The sequence below is a fragment of the Drosophila virilis genome, unplaced genomic scaffold, assembly GCF_030788295.1.
Source record: "Drosophila virilis strain 15010-1051.87 unplaced genomic scaffold, Dvir_AGI_RSII-ME tig00002234, whole genome shotgun sequence".
Lineage (NCBI taxonomy): Eukaryota > Metazoa > Arthropoda > Insecta > Diptera > Drosophilidae > Drosophila > Drosophila virilis.
In genome coordinates, this window is record NW_027212898.1 from 41,012 (window position 1) to 60,000 (window position 18,989).

An 18,989-nucleotide genomic window follows, 5' to 3' on the forward strand; every position below is an offset into this window, starting at 1 on the left:
CCTTTTTGAATTTGTACGAATCCCTATTGTAAATTGGCATTCAAACAAATTGAAAATCGACTGGGTTACAAAAAGATGTGGACCCGAAAATGATTCGTTTGTAAAGTCAACCTTTCCTTATGATTTTTTTGAATATCTCGGCCAAATAATGTCAGATTTTCAAATTTTATACCATTTTGGACTCGTAAGGATCAGTACTATCCACTGGCATCAAAAAATAGAAAATCTAAATTTTGACCCAAATCGGCCAAAATGGCAAGGGGTTACATCACGTTTTTTATCAAAATCGGGGTCGGTTCGAAAATCAAACCTTTTTTGATGATTATTTTTGAGTTTCTCGGGCAAATAAAGTCTGATTTTCAAATATTATACCTTTTTGAATTTGTACGAATCCCTATTGTCAATTGGCATTCAAACAAATTAAAAATCGACTGGGTTACAAAAAGATGTGGACCCGAAAATGATTCGTTTGTAAAGTCAACCTTTCCTTATGATTTTTTTGAATATCTCGGCCAAATAATGTCAGATTTTCAAATTTTATACCATTTTGGACTCGTAAGGATCAGTACTATCCACTGGCATCAAAAAATAGAAAATCTAAATTTTGACCCAAATCGGCCAAAATGGCAAGGGGTTACATTACGTTTTTTATCAAAATCGGGGTCGGTTCGAAAATCAAACCTTTTTTGATGATTTTTTTTGAGTTTCTCGGGCAAATAAAGTCTGATTTTCAAATATTATACCTTTTTGAATTTGTACGAATCCCTATTGTCAATTGGCATTCAAACAAATTAAAAATCGATGGGTTACAAAAAGATGTGGACCCGAAAATGATTCGTTTGTAAAGTCAACCTTTCCTTATGATTTTTTTGAATATCTCGGCCAAATAATGTCAGATTTTCAAATTTTATACCATTTTGGACTCGTAAGGATCAGTACTATCCACTGGCATCAAAAAATAGAAAATCTAAATTTTGACCCATATCGGCCAAAATGGCAAGGGGTTACATCACGTTTTTTATCAAAATCGGGGTCGGTTCGAAAATCAAACCTTTTTTGATGATTTTTTTTGAGTTTCTCGGGCAAATAAAGTCTGATTTTCAAATATTATACCTTTTTGAATTTGTACGAATCCCTATTATCAATTGGCATTCAAACAAATTAAAAATCGATGGGTTACAAAAAGATGTGGACCCGAAAATGATTCGTTTGTAAAGTCAACCTTTCCTTATGATTTTTTTGAATATCTCGGCCAAATAATGTCAGATTTTCAAATTTTATACCATTTTGGACTCGTAAGGATCAGTACTATCCACTGGCATCAAAAAATAGAAAATCTAAATTTTGACCCAAATCGGCCAAAATGGCAAGGGGTTACATCACGTTTTTTATCAAAATCGGGGTCGGTTCGAAAATCAAACCTTTTTTGATGATTTTTTTTGAGTTTCTCGGGCAAATAAAGTCTGATTTTCAAATATTATACCTTTTTGAATTTGTACGAATCCCTATTGTCAATTGGCATTCAAACAAATTAAAAATCGATGGGTTACAAAAAGATGTGGACCCGAAAATGATTCGTTTGTAAAGTCAACCTTTCCTTATGATTTTTTTGAATATCTCGGCCAAATAATGTCAGATTTTCAAATTTTATACCATTTTGGACTCGTAAGGATCAGTACTATCCACTGGCATCAAAAAATAGAAAATCTAAATTTTGACCCAAATCGGCCAAAATGGCAAGGGGTTACATCACGTTTTTTATCAAAATCGGGGTCGGTTCGAAAATCAAACCTTTTTTGATGATTTTTTTTGAGTTTCTCGGGCAAATAAAGTCTGATTTTCAAATATTATACCTTTTTGAATTTGTACGAATCCCTATTGTCAATTGGCATTCAAACAAATTAAAAATCGATGGGTTACAAAAAGATGTGGACCCGAAAATGATTCGTTTGTAAAGTCAACCTTTCCTTATGATTTTTTTGAATATCTCGGCCAAATAATGTCAGATTTTCAAATTTTATACCATTTTGGACTCGTAAGGATCAGTACTATCCACTGGCATCAAAAAATAGAAAATCTAAATTTTGACCCAAATCGGCCAAAATGGCAAGGGGTTACATCACGTTTTTTATCAAAATCGGGGTCGGTTCGAAAATCAAACCTTTTTTGATGATTATTTTTGAGTTTCTCGGGCAAATAAAGTCTGATTTTCAAATATTATACCTTTTTGAATTTGTACGAATCCCTATTGTCAATTGGCATTCAAACAAATTAAAAATCGATGGGTTACAAAAAGATGTGGACCCGAAAATGATTCGTTTGTAAAGTCAACCTTTCCTTATGATTTTTTTGAATATCTCGGCCAAATAATGTCAGATTTTCAAATTTTATACCATTTTGGACTCGTAAGGATCAGTACTATCCACTGGCATCAAAAAATAGAAAATCTAAATTTTGACCCAAATCGGCCAAAATGGCAAGGGGTTACATCACGTTTTTTATCAAAATCGGGGTCGGTTCGAAAATCAAACCTTTTTTGATGATTTTTTTTGAGTTTCTCGGGCAAATAAAGTCTGATTTTCAAATATTATACCTTTTTGAATTTGTACGAATCCCTATTGTCAATTGGCATTCAAACAAATTAAAAATCGATGGGTTACAAAAAGATGTGGACCCGAAAATGATTCGTTTGTAAAGTCAACCTTTCCTTATGATTTTTTTGAATATCTCGGCCAAATAATGTCAGATTTTCAAATTTTATACCATTTTGGACTCGTAAGGATCAGTACTATCCACTGGCATCAAAAAATAGAAAATCTAAATTTTGACCCAAATCGGCCAAAATGGCAAGGGGTTACATCACGTTTTTTATCAAAATCGGGGTCGGTTCGAAAATCAAACCTTTTTTGATGATTATTTTTGAGTTTCTCGGGCAAATAAAGTCTGATTTTCAAATATTATACCTTTTTGAATTTGTACGAATCCCTATTGTCAATTGGCATTCAAACAAATTAAAAATCGATGGGTTACAAAAAGATGTGGACCCGAAAATGATTCGTTTGTAAAGTCAACCTTTCCTTATGATTTTTTTGAATATCTCGGCCAAATAATGTCAGATTTTCAAATTTTATACCATTTTGGACTCGTAAGGATCAGTACTATCCACTGGCATCAAAAAATAGAAAATCTAAATTTTGACCCAAATCGGCCAAAATGGCAAGGGGTTACATCACGTTTTTTATCAAAATCGGGGTCGGTTCGAAAATCAAACCTTTTTTGATGATTTTTTTTGAGTTTCTCGGGCAAATAAAGTCTGATTTTCAAATATTATACCTTTTTGAATTTGTACGAATCCCTATTGTCAATTGGCATTCAAACAAATTAAAAATCGATGGGTTACAAAAAGATGTGGACCCGAAAATGATTCGTTTGTAAAGTCAACCTTTCCTTATGATTTTTTTGAATATCTCGGCCAAATAATGTCAGATTTTCAAATTTTATACCATTTTGGACTCGTAAGGATCAGTACTATCCACTGGCATCAAAAAATAGAAAATCTAAATTTTGACCCAAATCGGCCAAAATGGCAAGGGGTTACATCACGTTTTTTATCAAAATCGGGGTCGGTTCGAAAATCAAACCTTTTTTGATGATTTTTTTTGAGTTTCTCGGGCAAATAAAGTCTGATTTTCAAATATTATACCTTTTTGAATTTGTACGAATCCCTATTGTCAATTGGCATTCAAACAAATTAAAAATCGATGGGTTACAAAAAGATGTGGACCCGAAAATGATTCGTTTGTAAAGTCAACCTTTCCTTATGATTTTTTTGAATATCTCGGCCAAATAATGTCAGATTTTCAAATTTTATACCATTTTGGACTCGTAAGGATCAGTACTATCCACTGGCATCAAAAAATAGAAAATCTAAATTTTGACCCAAATCGGCCAAAATGGCAAGGGGTTACATCACGTTTTTTATCAAAATCGGGGTCGGTTCGAAAATCAAACCTTTTTTGATGATTATTTTTGAGTTTCTCGGGCAAATAAAGTCTGATTTTCAAATATTATACCTTTTTGAATTTGTACGAATCCCTATTATCAATTGGCATTCAAACAAATTAAAAATCGATGGGTTACAAAAAGATGTGGACCCGAAAATGATTCGTTTGTAAAGTCAACCTTTCCTTATGATTTTTTTGAATATCTCGGCCAAATAATGTCAGATTTTCAAATTTTATACCATTTTGGACTCGTAAGGATCAGTACTATCCACTGGCATCAAAAAATAGAAAATCTAAATTTTGACCCAAATCGGCCAAAATGGCAAGGGGTTACATCACGTTTTTTATCAAAATCGGGGTCGGTTCGAAAATCAAACCTTTTTTGATGATTATTTTTGAGTTTCTCGGGCAAATAAAGTCTGATTTTCAAATATTATACCTTTTTGAATTTGTACGAATCCCTATTATCAATTGGCATTCAAACAAATTAAAAATCGACTGGTTACAAAAAGATGTGGACCCGAAAATGATTCGTTTGTAAAGTCAACCTTTCCTTATGATTTTTTTGAATATCTCGGCCAAATAATGTCAGATTTTCAAATTTTATACCATTTTGGACTCGTAAGGATCAGTACTATCCACTGGCATCAAAAAATAGAAAATCTAAATTTTGACCCAAATCGGCCAAAATGGCAAGGGGTTACATCACGTTTTTTATCAAAATCGGGGTCGGTTCGAAAATCAAACCTTTTTTGATGATTATTTTTGAGTTTCTCGGGCAAATAAAGTCTGATTTTCAAATATTATACCTTTTTGAATTTGTACGAATCCCTATTGTCAATTGGCATTCAAACAAATTAAAAATCGACTGGGTTACAAAAAGATGTGGACCCGAAAATGATTCGTTTGTAAAGTCAACCTTTCCTTATGATTTTTTTGAATATCTCGGCCAAATAATGTCAGATTTTCAAATTTTATACCATTTTGGACTCGTAAGGATCAGTACTATCCACTGGCATCAAAAAATAGAAAATCTAAATTTTGACCCAAATCGGCCAAAATGGCAAGGGGTTACATCACGTTTTTTATCAAAATCGGGGTCGGTTCGAAAATCAAACCTTTTTTGATGATTATTTTTGAGTTTCTCGGGCAAATAAAGTCTGATTTTCAAATATTATACCTTTTTGAATTTGTACGAATCCCTATTGTCAATTGGCATTCAAACAAATTAAAAATCGACTGGGTTACAAAAAGATGTGGACCCGAAAATGATTCGTTTGTAAAGTCAACCTTTCCTTATGATTTTTTTGAATATCTCGGCCAAATAATGTCAGATTTTCAAATTTTATACCATTTTGGACTCGTAAGGATCAGTACTATCCACTGGCATCAAAAAATAGAAAATCTAAATTTTGACCCAAATCGGCCAAAATGGCAAGGGGTTACATCACGTTTTTTATCAAAATCGGGGTCGGTTCGAAAATCAAACCTTTTTTGATGATTATTTTTGAGTTTCTCGGGCAAATAAAGTCTGATTTTCAAATATTATACCTTTTTGAATTTGTACGAATCCCTATTATCAATTGGCATTCAAACAAATTAAAAATCGACTGGGTTACAAAAAGATGTGGACCCGAAAATGATTCGTTTGTAAAGTCAACCTTTCCTTATGATTTTTTTGAATATCTCGGCCAAATAATGTCAGATTTTCAAATTTTATACCATTTTGGACTCGTAAGGATCAGTACTATCCACTGGCATCAAAAAATAGAAAATCTAAATTTTGACCCAAATCGGCCAAAATGGCAAGGGGTTACATCACGTTTTTTATCAAAATCGGGGTCGGTTCGAAAATCAAACCTTTTTTGATGATTATTTTTGAGTTTCTCGGGCAAATAAAGTCTGATTTTCAAATATTATACCTTTTTGAATTTGTACGAATCCCTATTGTCAATTGGCATTCAAACAAATTAAAAATCGACGGGTTACAAAAAGATGTGGACCCGAAAATGATTCGTTTGTAAAGTCAACCTTTCCTTATGATTTTTTTGAATATCTCGGCCAAATAATGTCAGATTTTCAAATTTTATACCATTTTGGACTCGTAAGGATCAGTACTATCCACTGGCATCAAAAAATAGAAAATCTAAATTTTGACCCAAATCGGCCAAAATGGCAAGGGGTTACATCACGTTTTTTATCAAAATCGGGGTCGGTTCGAAAATCAAACCTTTTTTGATGATTATTTTTGAGTTTCTCGGGCAAATAAAGTCTGATTTTCAAATATTATACCTTTTTGAATTTGTACGAATCCCTATTATCAATTGGCATTCAAACAAATTGAAAATCGACGGGTTACAAAAAGATGTGGACCCGAAAATGATTCGTTTGTAAAGTCAACCTTTCCTTATGATTTTTTTGAATATCTCGGCCAAATAATGTCAGATTTTCAAATTTTATACCATTTTGGACTCGTAAGGATCAGTACTATCCACTGGCATCAAAAAATAGAAAATCTAAATTTTGACCCAAATCGGCCAAAATGGCAAGGGGTTACATCACGTTTTTTATCAAAATCGGGGTCGGTTCGAAAATCAAACCTTTTTTGATGATTATTTTTGAGTTTCTCGGGCAAATAAAGTCTGATTTTCAAATATTATACCTTTTTGAATTTGTACGAATCCCTATTATCAATTGGCATTCAAACAAATTGAAAATCGACGGGTTACAAAAAGATGTGGACCCGAAAATGATTCGTTTGTAAAGTCAACCTTTCCTTATGATTTTTTTGAATATCTCGGCCAAATAATGTCAGATTTTCAAATTTTATACCATTTTGGACTCGTAAGGATCAGTACTATCCACTGGCATCAAAAAATAGAAAATCTAAATTTTGACCCAAATCGGCCAAAATGGCAAGGGGTTACATCACGTTTTTTATCAAAATCGGGGTCGGTTCGAAAATCAAACCTTTTTTGATGATTATTTTTGAGTTTCTCGGGCAAATAAAGTCTGATTTTCAAATATTATACCTTTTTGAATTTGTACGAATCCCTATTATCAATTGGCATTCAAACAAATTGAAAATCGACGGGTTACAAAAAGATGTGGACCCGAAAATGATTCGTTTGTAAAGTCAACCTTTCCTTATGATTTTTTTGAATATCTCGGCCAAATAATGTCAGATTTTCAAATTTTATACCATTTTGGACTCGTAAGGATCAGTACTATCCACTGGCATCAAAAAATAGAAAATCTAAATTTTGACCCAAATCGGCCAAAATGGCAAGGGGTTACATCACGTTTTTTATCAAAATCGGGGTCGGTTCGAAAATCAAACCTTTTTTGATGATTATTTTTGAGTTTCTCGGGCAAATAAAGTCTGATTTTCAAATATTATACCTTTTTGAATTTGTACGAATCCCTATTATCAATTGGCATTCAAACAAATTGAAAATCGACGGGTTACAAAAAGATGTGGACCCGAAAATGATTCGTTTGTAAAGTCAACCTTTCCTTATGATTTTTTTGAATATCTCGGCCAAATAATGTCAGATTTTCAAATTTTATACCATTTTGGACTCGTAAGGATCAGTACTATCCACTGGCATCAAAAAATAGAAAATCTAAATTTTGACCCAAATCGGCCAAAATGGCAAGGGGTTACATCACGTTTTTTATCAAAATCGGGGTCGGTTCGAAAATCAAACCTTTTTTGATGATTATTTTTGAGTTTCTCGGGCAAATAAAGTCTGATTTTCAAATATTATACCTTTTTGAATTTGTACGAATCCCTATTATCAATTGGCATTCAAACAAATTGAAAATCGACGGGTTACAAAAAGATGTGGACCCGAAAATGATTCGTTTGTAAAGTCAACCTTTCCTTATGATTTTTTTGAATATCTCGGCCAAATAATGTCAGATTTTCAAATTTTATACCATTTTGGACTCGTAAGGATCAGTACTATCCACTGGCATCAAAAAATAGAAAATCTAAATTTTGACCCAAATCGGCCAAAATGGCAAGGGGTTACATCACGTTTTTTATCAAAATCGGGGTCGGTTCGAAAATCAAACCTTTTTTGATGATTATTTTTGAGTTTCTCGGGCAAATAAAGTCTGATTTTCAAATATTATACCTTTTTGAATTTGTACGAATCCCTATTATCAATTGGCATTCAAACAAATTGAAAATCGACGGGTTACAAAAAGATGTGGACCCGAAAATGATTCGTTTGTAAAGTCAACCTTTCCTTATGATTTTTTTGAATATCTCGGCCAAATAATGTCAGATTTTCAAATTTTATACCATTTTGGACTCGTAAGGATCAGTACTATCCACTGGCATCAAAAAATAGAAAATCTAAATTTTGACCCAAATCGGCCAAAATGGCAAGGGGTTACATCACGTTTTTTATCAAAATCGGGGTCGGTTCGAAAATCAAACCTTTTTTGATGATTATTTTTGAGTTTCTCGGGCAAATAAAGTCTGATTTTCAAATATTATACCTTTTTGAATTTGTACGAATCCCTATTATCAATTGGCATTCAAACAAATTGAAAATCGACGGGTTACAAAAAGATGTGGACCCGAAAATGATTCGTTTGTAAAGTCAACCTTTCCTTATGATTTTTTTGAATATCTCGGCCAAATAATGTCAGATTTTCAAATTTTATACCATTTTGGACTCGTAAGGATCAGTACTATCCACTGGCATCAAAAAATAGAAAATCTAAATTTTGACCCAAATCGGCCAAAATGGCAAGGGGTTACATCACGTTTTTTATCAAAATCGGGGTCGGTTCGAAAATCAAACCTTTTTTGATGATTATTTTTGAGTTTCTCGGGCAAATAAAGTCTGATTTTCAAATATTATACCTTTTTGAATTTGTACGAATCCCTATTATCAATTGGCATTCAAACAAATTGAAAATCGACGGGTTACAAAAAGATGTGGACCCGAAAATGATTCGTTTGTAAAGTCAACCTTTCCTTATGATTTTTTTGAATATCTCGGCCAAATAATGTCAGATTTTCAAATTTTATACCATTTTGGACTCGTAAGGATCAGTACTATCCACTGGCATCAAAAAATAGAAAATCTAAATTTTGACCCAAATCGGCCAAAATGGCAAGGGGTTACATCACGTTTTTTATCAAAATCGGGGTCGGTTCGAAAATCAAACCTTTTTTGATGATTTTTTTTAGTTTCTCGGGCAAATAAAGTCTGATTTTCAAATATTATACCTTTTTGAATTTGTACGAATCCCTATTGTCAATTGGCATTCAAACAAATTGAAAATCGACGGGTTACAAAAAGATGTGGACCCGAAAATGATTCGTTTGTAAAGTCAACCTTTCCTTATGATTTTTTTGAATATCTCGGCCAAATAATGTCAGATTTTCAAATTTTATACCATTTTGGACTCGTAAGGATCAGTACTATCCACTGGCATCAAAAAATAGAAAATCTAAATTTTGACCCAATTCGGCCAAAATGGCAAGGGTTTACATCACGTTTTTTATCAAAATCGGGGTCGGTTCGAAAATCAAACCTTTTTTAATGATTTTTTTTAGTTTCTCGGGCAAATAAAGTCTGATTTTCAAATATTATACCTTTTTGAATTTTTACGAATCCCTATTGTCAATTGGCATTCAAACAAATTAAAAATCGATGAGTTACAAAAAGATGTGGACCCGAAAATGATTCGTTTGTAAAGTCAACCTTTCCTTATGATTTTTTTGAATATCTCGGCCAAATAATGTCAAATTTTCAAATTTTATACCATTTTGGACTCGTAAGGATCAGTACTATCCACTGGCATCTAAAAAATCTAATTTTTGAAACAGCCCGTCTCATATGCAGCTGTGCTCAACTTTCGCTGCCTCTACAAGCCCAGGAGGTCTCATTCCTCCCAGTCCAGAGACACCAAGCTCGCATCCAAATCCACAGACGCAGCGGGACGTGGCTACCAGTGCGGATCATAAAGCAGTGTGCAACACCATGTGCACACTTGCTACACTGTTCATGATGGCAGCCAACCTCTATGTACTTGTACCACAGCGAGAGCCTAAGACTAAGACTATTTGCAGGGCACGGCAGCTCATCCAATTGCGAATGGCTGAAAGGCAGATAAAACAAAGATCGCGTTACGCTAACGAACCACTCAGATGGCGCCATACAACTCGTTGTCACAGGGTTGCCTACTTACAGAAATTTAGACTGCGACATCCCATACAATGGAAAAAGGCCTTGAAGCTTCGTTTCTCAAGTACCCATACTAATGGCAGCTGGCGGCAGGATCAACGGTGGTCACGCTGGCGACTCCAGCTCTTTCAGATGCAACGGTTATCAGACTGGGTAGCTTCCAGACAATTGGGAATTTTCCCAGTCCTCAAATAATAATTTGACAGCAATCTCCATGCCAAGGCTGGGCAACTTCACTTGAATTGCATATAACATGTCACTTAATTCATTGTAAGTACTCTGGGTATTAAATTAATAAAAAAAAACAGTCCGGATCCCAGTCCCCACTTCTCTGTCTGTCAACCAGGCATGGAGCTGGGCTCTGGAATCCAGACCGACATTGCGTTTGTTTCCTTGTGTCGAACGGTAAACAAAAATTAAATGAACAAAAAAAACAGTCTGGATCCCAGTCCCCACTTCTCTGTCTGTCAACCAGGCATGGAGCTGGGCTCTGGAATCCAGACCGACATTGCGTTTGTTCCCTTGTGCCGAACGGTAAACAAAGGGTTGCCTACTTACAGAAATTTAGACTGCGACATCCCATACAATGGAAAAATGCCTTGATGCTTCGTTTCTCAAGCACCCATACTAATGGCATCTGGCGGCAGGAGCAACGGTGGTCACGCTGGCGACTCCAGCTCATTCAGATGCAACGGCTATCAGACTGGGTAGCTTCCAGACAATTGGGAATTCTCCCAGTCCTCAAATAATAATTTGACAGCAATCCCCATGCCAAGGCTGGGCAACTTCACTTGAATTGTATATAACATGTCACTTAATTCATTGTAAGTACTCTGGGTATTAAATGCATAAAAAAAACAGTCTGGATCCCAGTCCCCACTTCTCTGTCTCTTAACCAGGCATGGAGCTGGGCTCTGGAATCCAGACCGACATTACGTTTGTTCCCTTGTGTCGAACGGTAAACAAAACTGTATTGGATTGTGCCAGGATAATACCGAATCATCAATTTGTTTTCCGTTTGGGCCATGGCACCGTCCAACAAGTGCATCGGCTTGTCGAGCACATAAATAAATCATTCGAAAGGGGCCACTGCACATCGGGAGTATTTCTCGATTTGCAGCAGGCATTTGATCGTGTCTGGCATGATGGCTTACTTTGTAAGCTACGCACTCACACGAGCGAGCCCCTTTTTCAAATACTAAAATCATTCTTATCCAATCGCTTCCCCCATAACAAATAGAAACAATGATGCCGGCACCTACCATTCGTCAGTGCGTCCGATGCTGGCCGGTGTGCCTCAAGGCAGTGTGCTGGCTCCATTGCTCTTTAATATATTTGTCTGATATGCCATGCATTGCCACTCACTTGCAACAGGTCCAACAACTTCCGTCTGCGTATATATTTATATGTATGTATGTATGTACGCACATGTGAGGATCGATGCAATCAAAATGAAATTCACTTATTTGCTATCTTCTCAATAAATTATTGTACATAGACAAATATATTTACACTCCTCAAAACATGCAGCCGCTAATATAAATATATATATTCAAACGCGGCTGCAATTCCAACAATTAATGCAGCAACAACGGAAGCGGCAGCTCAAGATGACAGCAGAAGCAGCAAAAGCGACAATTAAAAAAAAAACACAGCAGATTCAGCCTAACCAATAGCTGAATGCATTGGAAATGTCAGCAATAGCGGCTACAACAAAATCAGCAGCGACAGCATCCACCGCCTCAACAACAACATTTAATTCACAACACACACACTCACAATCATTTGTATAAAAACATTTAACCACATACGTGAACACACACATTCACACATTCACATCACACACACACACTCAATTGTATAAACACATTTAATCATAATCAAATACACTTACTAATTTATAATTTACACACTCACAACACACACATACACACACACATACACACACACACACACACACTCACACACACACACACACATATTCATTTTTATACATACACACATACATATTCATAACAAATCTCCTTACACAATCACAACATGACACGCTACTTAAGCTACAGTCATATAAAAATCCCTTAAATCTTCCTTTCTTTTCTTAAAATATCAATCCTTCTTTTTTTTCACCCCTTATCATCTCTGCCCTCTACTAATTCTCATCCAATTAGTATGGCATGATCACAATCTTTGAATATGTCTTTGTGTCTCTGCACCTATGACGGACTGTTGTTGCTGTTTCGCTATCGCCTGAATCATAATCGGCCATTCAGCTAGCATATAAATATGCACACACATCTGTCCTAATTGCATGTACACACAATCATATTCACTCATTATCACACAATTAACATCAAAATTGTAACACTATCATCACACACATACTTAAATATTGTAGCGCATTCACACAACATAATCAAATGTATACACATAAACACCCATTCACACATACACGTACACACACACATAAATATTGTATAGCCTAAGAATATGGATGTTTAAATCCTAAGTAACTATACCCCAAATATTAATAACGTTATGATAACCAAAAGCAATATGATAAATTTAAAGTCAAAATAAAATTTCTGGAGTGGTTGGCCGAGTTAGGTTGGTGACTTGGATAACGTGCGGGCCCACATGGGCATTGCATTGCTCTCCTTCGCTTATACAGCTCAATTGACGGCCTGCGTGTGTGAGCGAGCTTGTATTGCGTATACGCATTGCGGCTGGAGACTGGCGACGAGAGCGTAAGCTTGCAGGCACCCTTAATGCTGCCTCGCTTCGCCTCACAGCCTGCCTCTATCCGCTCTGCGGCCATGCACAGTCCTCTCTCTCACGCGCACGCCCTCACTCTCTCGCTGTGCGATCGGGAGTATGCCGTGCCCAATATGTCCGTCCCGTTTCCCATTTTGTCCCATCAATGACACTGCCTCCCACTCAACACACTGTTACCAGAAAAAAAATTTACCTTTTTTAATGTTAAATTGTCCTAGTGATGGGACTTGCTAATATGTGCCTGTAAATAACATAATGTTAAATTGTAAGTTAACAGAAATGTTAAAATGTAGGCGCTAAAAAATTCAATTAAAATATGTCAAATATTAATGTTGAATAAAGAGTACCAACGCTTGCTGCACCCCCCCCCCCCCTGCTATGCAGGTGCGGATTGGTGCAATTTGAATGTTGGTCTAGTGCGTGTTTCAACGAGCATACGGAAAGTCAAAAACTGGGCTCTGGAATACAGACCGACATTGCGTTTGTTCCCTTGTGTCGAACGGTAAACAAAATGAAGCCACTAGTGTTTTATAAATCATTATTAAAATAAAGTTCTATCAAAATAATCCGCGAGGACTTATTATTTAAAACCTAATTTACATATTTCTTACTCTTCGTCCTCTGATCGTCCAGTCTACATGTTGTTTGGTTAGTGATATTACGTAGTCTTTTACGGCCAACTGCAGAATTTTACTTGTTTTAACTAAAGACTACAAAATTAAAGACTTAATCATATATCTATAACAATTCTTTATTTGATCCATTTTCTACAATGTGGCATCCCTGCTTACAGGCGGTAACAGACGAAGTTACTCGCTGGCATGACACTACCTCGGGCAATTTTACTATGGTTCGCAAAACTACATTTTATATAATTTCACCACGTTATCACTATAAAGTTTAAGCAAAGTAATATGTTGTTCCGTGCAGTAAAAGCGAGCACATCATATTCTGAAATCATGTATCAGGCTACTGTACACAAGAGACTTATATTTCTGTAAAAAATGCATTGTAAGATGGTGCAGAGCAAGAAATGTGCGCGTTTACAAACATACATGCGTATCTAAACATATTTATAGAAAAAGAAGCTGTAGTAAATGCAGATAAGTATGTACATAGGTGCATATGCATTGAAATATCACAGCTCTTGATATGGTTTTAGAATTGAGTTTGATGGTTTTCCCTAAATACTGCTGTTGAATATACCCAATCCACTTTATTATTTATAACAATAAAATATTTTGTAAATGAAATGTGCACCTCCTGGAATGCGTTTACGATTGTGTGTGTGTATTTGTATATCGACGTGTGCTACAGCATTAACTAACTATCGATATCACTTTAAAATGCAGCCCATTCAATCAAAACGATAAGTATCGATACATACGATTTTTTTTTTATACATCGCAGACATCCCTATTTGTGTTTTATAAAACTAAAACAAAGTCTTGATTAATTTAAGTCGGTCTTGTTCTTTGTGGGCTATCAGGCGGTTACGCTACAAAAAATTATCTGTGTAATATTTGCTTTTAATATCAATTGTTTAACTACGCGGCAGTACCGCCAAATTACGCTGCTTGTGGTTAAGGTGTGTGAGATTTTTTTTCATTCATTTGTGGAGTGCGTTTTCAATAAAATGGGAAAGCGAAACAAAAAAGTGACGTAAAAATCAATAATTAGAGCTCCTACAAAGTACAAGTAAGGTAGGCAGTAGCAACACAAAAAAAAAATCAACCAAATCAAGTACATTCATTCAGGCATATGTGTATACAGACATGTATAGTTCCATAAATATGTATGTATGTATATGTGTGACTAGCGAAAACAGCATCAACAAAAGCATATATATTATGTATAAGGGAAGGTTCACACTGCGTGCGCACATATTGTACGAATTCTGGTGAATATGGCAATTAAATTTGAGTTAGTTTGCCACCGAAACATAATCATGTGTAAAATATACAAATATAAGCAATGTGTGTCTTTTTTAGGGGATTTTTGTTCATGCTCTTAGTATTTGCTCTCGTCATTGCTTATTAAAATTGATGAATAGTTAATATGTTACAGTTTAGAAATGTTAGCGTCTGTAATTTTATTTAATGGCGGCCTGAATGCGGCATTTTGGTTACAATATTTGCATATTTTTGTGTACTTACCATGCAGAGAACGTTGATATTTAAAATATGAGTTATAAACAGTATTAAGAGAATAATATGTCAATAATTTTCACAGTTTTTACTAACAATAGGCAGTGCAAATGAATGAACTGCTTACAACGTTTACCCAGTCGGACCCTAGGACCCAAACATAGATGTGTACATATGTATATAAATGTGCACATATCCCTCTTCTTGCTTGCGTCGACGAAAACCTTTATAAGTTAATACTTTCGTATAATAGTGCTGTTGCTCAGCTATTTTCTAGCTAAAATCGGCTACAGTTGAAATTTTAAACGAAAATAACATTTTTTGTATTTAAATGAAAAGTATTAGCAACCCCGTTTATTGCAAATAACTTAACAGAAATCTAATTAAGCTATTTTCACCTATTATTAAAAGTGGATACACCTACTGTTTTTGAAGCTTCAGTTGGCAGCACCGAATGAAGCTGTTCTCAGTGTCGTCTTTTCACGTGATATTGTGAGCAAGAACCTTCTCTCTCGTGCTACCCTTCAGATTTTTCGCTATATTCGTTACACATTGGATTTACGTATAATGCATGTACATATGTATGAAGATATGCATTTATAATTGTGTGTTCATATGTACACGCTGCATTCAATTGTCATGTTATTCAAGTTGCTAAAAACCCCTAAGAAGTTTAACAAAGTGTTACTAAGTGAAAGGTTTTAATAAATACATACATATGTATATGCATTCAAAGCACCGTGAATATTACAAGCAATGTAATCGCAGCAGAGCAATCATTTATATAAACAATTTATGCACCATTAAAACATATAAATAGCTTTGATACAGAAATGAAGAGTTTGTCTTATAAGAGATACACACCATTTTTTATTTTCAAACGTTTTAATATTTTGTACTTCCTTTTAGATTCACATATATTTCCTTAAATTTATAATGAGTAGAATGTAAACAATTATGGCTTGCACATGACAAGTAAAAAGATGAGTTCATATATAGTATTTTCATGCAAAAAAAAATACATTAATAGCAAACGAACAAGTCAAGAGTGGACTATTTCCTCTCTAATATTGCGTTTAACAAGACAAAAAAGTAATAAAAATATAACAAATTAAAGAGAATCGATAAAAGTACGAGAAATTTGAATTGGAAAAAAATCATGCTAAACAGCGTCAATAGCAATTTTGTGCAGCATGTAAGTAGACACAAAACTTTTATGCAACTTTTACTACGTTTATGCTATTCCTATTTTACAATATCGTTTCCTTGATATAGCATCATAACTTCGACTTTAATATATAGAAAAATGTAGTGAATTTAAACCAATTTGCTAATTTTCGAATTAAAAAAAACTAATCAGAGGCAAAATGTAAAATAAATCATTGCGAATTTCCTAGCATAAACGTAGTAAGCATATATACAAATGCAATTTGTATTTATTTAATTTAGGAATGGCAATGTTGCATGCACATGTAACTTTAAAAATGTGTTGTTATGTGAGCTATGAGTAATTTGATTACATTTTATTTCGCATTCTATTTTTTGGCGAAATGCATCTTGTTTTTGAGCACAAATTACTAGATGTTTTCCACGTTTACTTCGATTACTCCATATAAAATTATTCGATGATTATTATTACAATTATTATTATTTTTTAGTAGATTTGAATGCATAAAACAGTTCGCACATGCAACTAATGAAAGTTGTATAGATTTCAAATATTTATTATATTATGCTTAAAAAAGGTAATTCCTCGTAGTCCTCGCTATTTGCCATTTTAATGCCATTAACGTTCCATCAGCCCACCCCATCAGCACTCACAAGGAAGCCGCAACAGACTTTCTTACTCCTTACGAATTGACACCTTCATTTATGTCAATTTATCTATATCTTCGATTTATTTGGCAGTTTCTAAGATCGTCAGCCGAGAATAATTTAAATTTTAAAGTAATTTACATACATTATGCAATCGCAACGGCCAGTAGTAGCACAGCTACTTTTTGAAAATGTGAGCTCTGAAAGCTGATCTATCTATTTTTTAATATTGTATTTAGCTTCTTTTTTGAAGCGGCTTTAGGCAGCACTAGGCACTTCACTGTTCGTTGCGAAGCATTACGAAAGCACTATTGATTTGGGCATCATGCCAAATTGTAGATGGCTGCCTACAGCCGAACACTAGTGTACCACGAAAATAACCAAAAGGTTTATTTAGCTAACCAAGCGCATTGACGATTTTTAAAGTTGCCTAATGAAGCAGATACTTTATTTGTATGCCTCTTAGATACACCTCTTTATATATAAATGATTTTCAAAATCGAATCGAATCATTATCCTATATGGTTGGGTATGTAGTTTTGGAGTTAGAACAATTTATTTTAGACATAATTATAATCAATCATTTTATAATATTAAAAAAAACATAGCACATATTCGCATGTATATTTTAATTTTGCTTTCAAATAACTTTTACTCAAGGAATTTAAAAATAGTTAAATTATCTTAGAGTGTGGGATGGAAATTAAGAAAACCATAGCTGCATGAACACTGAATCTTTTCTAATAAATCTTTTATTTACCTTAAAATTATACACATCAGCTAATAATTTCTTACCAAGTTACACTTTTTTATATCACCATTCGATTTGTTTTCATTAAATTTCCTAAAATGTATTTTCATCTGACTCATAAACTATGTATATTTTTGTTATAAAAGTCATTTATATAGACATAAAATGCATCATTCTGCCACAAAAAAAGAGAATATATATAAATCGAGTATATATTCAATTCCGATTAAAAAAACCAATATAATATATATATTTTTTAATAATATATACGATGCATTTAATTATCATTTTCAAAACGAAATAAAGTAAGTGCAGCGTAAAATCGTATATATTCTAAATTGTATAGCCTATTTCTATATATTGTACCTCGCGCCCGATGCAGTTTATGTAAAGTAATTTACATTGTAGTATATAATATATTAACCATTATCAAAAAAAAATTTAACTTTGCTGCTTAGTAGTTTTTAGGTCTAATACAAGACTCTTTTTTATTTAGTCACGGTAGCATATGTTGTACTTACGTAACTAACCGACACTGCAGGTCAATTTTTGTGCAAGGCTCGTGATTTAGTCGATATGTTCGGCTCATTGTTGTAGCGCATGCTCTGTGCACAACATGTACAAATCCTATTTGCAAAAGACTCAAAAACAGGTGCTACCGCATTTGTTGTCTAATTTAGTGTAAACTTATTGTTAATTCACTTAGACAAACAGACGACTGTCGCTCGGTTGGCAGCTGACACTTGGCGTACAGGTGCATCGACGTGCAGTTGGAAACCATCGCGCCATAACGACAAATTTTTGCGAATTTTCTGTTGCCTTTATTACGATGTAGCCCTTTACTATTCGGCGAGGCCTTCAGCTGTTTTTTTCTTCGAAGTAGAAAATAGTTGTCTGCAATATTCGCGCATTGCATTTTTTTTTTTTTTGCATGTTAGGTACAAAAAATCTCTAATTAATATTTTATGACATTTCAGTAGACTTTAGGAGTGGTATCCATATCAATATTTCATTTTCTCAACTTATAAGTCCATGGTAAAAATTGTTAGTTGAAAATGCACACAGGTTTCTTCTCTTAATTACACTATAAAATTATTTTCACATATTTTTCTTGGCACTTTTTAATGGTTTTATCAACCGCAAAGCATCAGCATTTACGATAGGCTTTATGCTAAAGTGCACTTGACAGCAGTTCGCTTTATAAGTTCTTTATACATATGAGTAAAAATATACATACTTCTCAAAAATTGTTGCTGGGCTTCAATGGGCTTTATAGTGTAATTTGAAT

General features: G+C 34.3%; 1 protein-coding gene and 1 long non-coding RNA gene across 7 annotated transcripts in view; one reads left to right on the top strand and one right to left on the bottom strand.

Annotated features, from left to right (window-relative positions):
• LOC138911714 (uncharacterized) overlaps positions 1 to 16,046 on the bottom strand; it is a 49,475-nt gene extending 33,429 nt beyond the window's left edge. For both annotated transcript variants that reach the window (XR_011417370.1, XR_011417369.1), the window contains exons 1-2: positions 15,145 to 16,046; positions 13,182 to 13,229 (exon numbers count right to left, since the gene is read on the bottom strand). This is a non-coding gene — a long non-coding RNA (uncharacterized lncRNA). The remainder of the gene's footprint in view (positions 1 to 13,181; positions 13,230 to 15,144) is intronic.
• Positions 14,414 to 18,989, top strand: part of Adar (Adenosine deaminase acting on RNA) — a 14,688-nt gene continuing 10,112 nt past the window's right edge. For 3 of the 5 annotated variants that reach the window (XM_032433475.2, XM_032433476.2, XM_015168177.3), the window contains exon 1: positions 16,195 to 16,330. In XM_032433475.2, coding sequence (XP_032289366.1) covers positions 16,329 to 16,330 — 2 coding nt within the window. In that variant the 5' untranslated portion in view covers positions 16,195 to 16,328. Of the gene's footprint in view, positions 14,692 to 16,192; positions 16,331 to 18,989 lie in introns of those variants that run through there. The other 2 variants (XM_015168175.3, XM_032433473.2) reach the window with 2 other exon arrangements.